Here is a 2,609-nt window from a genome sequence, read left to right as displayed (position 1 = left end):
TCACCTGATTTTAAGAGGGCTGCACTTTGAATTCTGACTGGTTTTTCGTTGACTGTTGCGTTGATTGATTCTAATGCTGAGTTAATTTTTTCTACAATCGTGATGTTCGACATTCCTTTGAAAGGTTCAGCCTCTGAATTCTTGTGAATAATGAGAGTCGCCGATTTGAATTCGTTGATTTCAACGTTTCTGGGAGGAGCTTTCGGAGTTTGAGTCGTGGTCGCGTTGGTCTTAGGATAGGGGTTTGTCCAGGCTTTAGGTTTCGCAGGTAATTGAAGTACTCCTGGTTGTTGTTGAGGTTGTTGCTGTGGTTGGACCGACGTAGCTCTTTCTGCTTTAAGTTGTCTAATTTCTTCTCTGAGTTCACTGATCGTTGTGTTGAACATTCTGGTCATACTGTCCATCATTTTGATAACGATTTGTAGAAGGGTGTCGTTCGCTTGAGGGTTTCTCGATGATAGGGACCTGAGCTCGCTCATCATCGAATCCGTTTCGTCTGATCGAAAGGCAGGGTTTTTTGGGGGGGGGTGATCCGGATCACCTGCGTCGGTGTCCGGTGGACGTTTCTGAGGCATAGAACGGTAGTTTGAGGGATTATTGGCTTATTTGAAGATGAGAACGATGAATGAACCGTGGTGAATCTTCTCCCAGTTTCCCAGTTTGCGCAAACACAGCCAAAAAGTCCGAATTGGGAAACCCGGAACAAATCCGGGTTTCTAGTTTGTATCCCGTAAATACCGATTCCATTCTCATCGGGGTCTCCTGATGTCAGCGATATCAATCGCATTGGAGGTAGAATTTCCTGATGAAAATATTTCGTGCATGACTCAAAGGTCCCATCGTCATATGTCATTTCTAAAACAAAGCAGCTTTATGTCCGATAATCGAATACCCTTGCATCTTTGTCTGGTATAACTCGGCTTTGTTTGAACGCAAGTGCAAAGGCAAAACTTTAAAGCAACAAACATATGCTGAAATACCATCTTGCAGTCTGAGGTGCTGGTCTTCATACTTTGTGATAATTGCTTAGCAGTCTATAAGAGGTAATTGGAAGCTCTCACATCATCTAGACAAGATTTGCCGATCAATTGCCACAGATATCAAGGTAAGAGTCATCAAACCATTCTGACCGGCATTCAAACTTGAGAATCATCAATACTTTAGGACTGCATTTCAATCCACATCTTAGGCAGAGGACAAAGGGCATTCATCAAATAAGCTAAAGATATGCACGAGTGAATCTTGAAAGAAAAGACTGATCTGAACTGTAACCAACATAACATATGAAACTGAGATAAAGACTACTGTGAGGCAAGAGGAGAAAGAAGATGATAAAAGCAAGTAAATATCAAGATACGGTTATATCAAGTGATCTGATATACCAAAAAAGGATCAAAACCATTCGAAATCCATCTTGAAGGGATCTTAAAATTTACTCGTCTTAGTCCAAATTCACCTGATATCCTCTAGTCTTCCATTCATCTTATCAATCATCCCACACCGTCGCAACCAACAGGTCCACGTTGTAATCCTTTCTTCTCATCGGGATGTGATTCAAGTAAAGAAGTAATGTTTCGATCATGACCTGATTCTTTAGCAGTCTGTCGTGCCACAATCGCTGCTACTTCTTTGTCCAAGGCAGCTTTTTGTGGGCCTACCTTGGCACGACATTCATCTATTGCCATAAGATATTCGGAAGGCAAGTCAACTTGGTCAACCAATGGCTTATTGCCCAACATCTTACTAGCGTCACCAAGTACGTTAAGTACAGTGGTGAGGTTGGAAGGTAGGTAAGTAGCAATGGGCGAACCACCGGTCGCAATACCATAAGTGGTATGCTGAACAAGAGTTGGGGAAATCAGTATAGGTACATTGCACAAAATAGAAGATGTCCATGTCAAGTATCGCATCTGACTCACCTCAAGGATATAAGACTTGGTAAATTTCCAATGTCTATCCCTGAATTCACGGATTTGATCAACATTGAGCACATAGAGTGCTAAACTAGTAGGATCCGCTTCAGCAAATCGTTTAACTTGATAAGCTGTCGCACGTGCTTCGACAGATTCAACATAATCACGCTGAGTCTTAGGGCGATATGTACGGAAGTCACGTAAAATCGCAGTAAATTCATTTTGCGGTAATCGAGCGGTGATCTCTAGAAGATTATCTCCCACCGGGATCATCGAATCACTAAAAAGAGGACCAGTCAACCAATCTGCGTGGTATTGAATACATTCAACCAACGTACTTGGCACCAGATTCGCCTCTGAAATACAATGCTTCATTACTGACGCCCTCATAGAATACCTAAAGAAATGAGAGGAGCAAATTGTCACAGATCAGATTTGATGTGACAAAATACCGGATTCACAAAAGGGAGAAGATCACAAGAGAAACTACTGACCCCGTTTGGAAACATTTTGTTGAGACGCTTGCCAGGTCCAGTACCAAAAATAAAGCTACGAAACTTCAAATAATCTGCCGGTTTACTGTGACCCCACATAGTATGCATCGAGGCATTGATCTTTTGATAAGCTTGATACATTTGATCCAATGCGATATTAAAGTTCGCTCGGTCACTGGTAGCAACAGCTCCAAGAGCTTCT

The 2,609-nt window shown here is 42.1% G+C and overlaps 1 protein-coding gene across 1 annotated transcript; it reads right to left on the bottom strand.

Annotated features, from left to right (window-relative positions):
- Positions 1–1,490: 1,490 nt before the first annotated feature.
- Positions 1,491–2,548, bottom strand: MELLADRAFT_90083 (uncharacterized protein; the record flags this gene model as incomplete). Its single annotated transcript, XM_007419673.1, has 4 exons — positions 1,491–1,838; positions 1,920–2,193; positions 2,252–2,310; positions 2,408–2,548. The coding sequence occupies 4 exons, from the start codon at positions 2,546–2,548 to the stop codon at positions 1,491–1,493; spliced, it is 822 nt and encodes a 273-aa protein (XP_007419735.1).
- Positions 2,549–2,609: the final 61 nt, after the last annotated feature.

Source organism: Melampsora larici-populina (assembly GCF_000204055.1).
Source record: "Melampsora larici-populina 98AG31 unplaced genomic scaffold MELLAscaffold_355, whole genome shotgun sequence".
Lineage (NCBI taxonomy): Eukaryota > Fungi > Basidiomycota > Pucciniomycetes > Pucciniales > Melampsoraceae > Melampsora > Melampsora laricis-populina.
The sequence above is the reverse complement of the archived record's forward strand: the minus strand, read 5'-3'. Positions and strand labels throughout refer to the sequence as shown.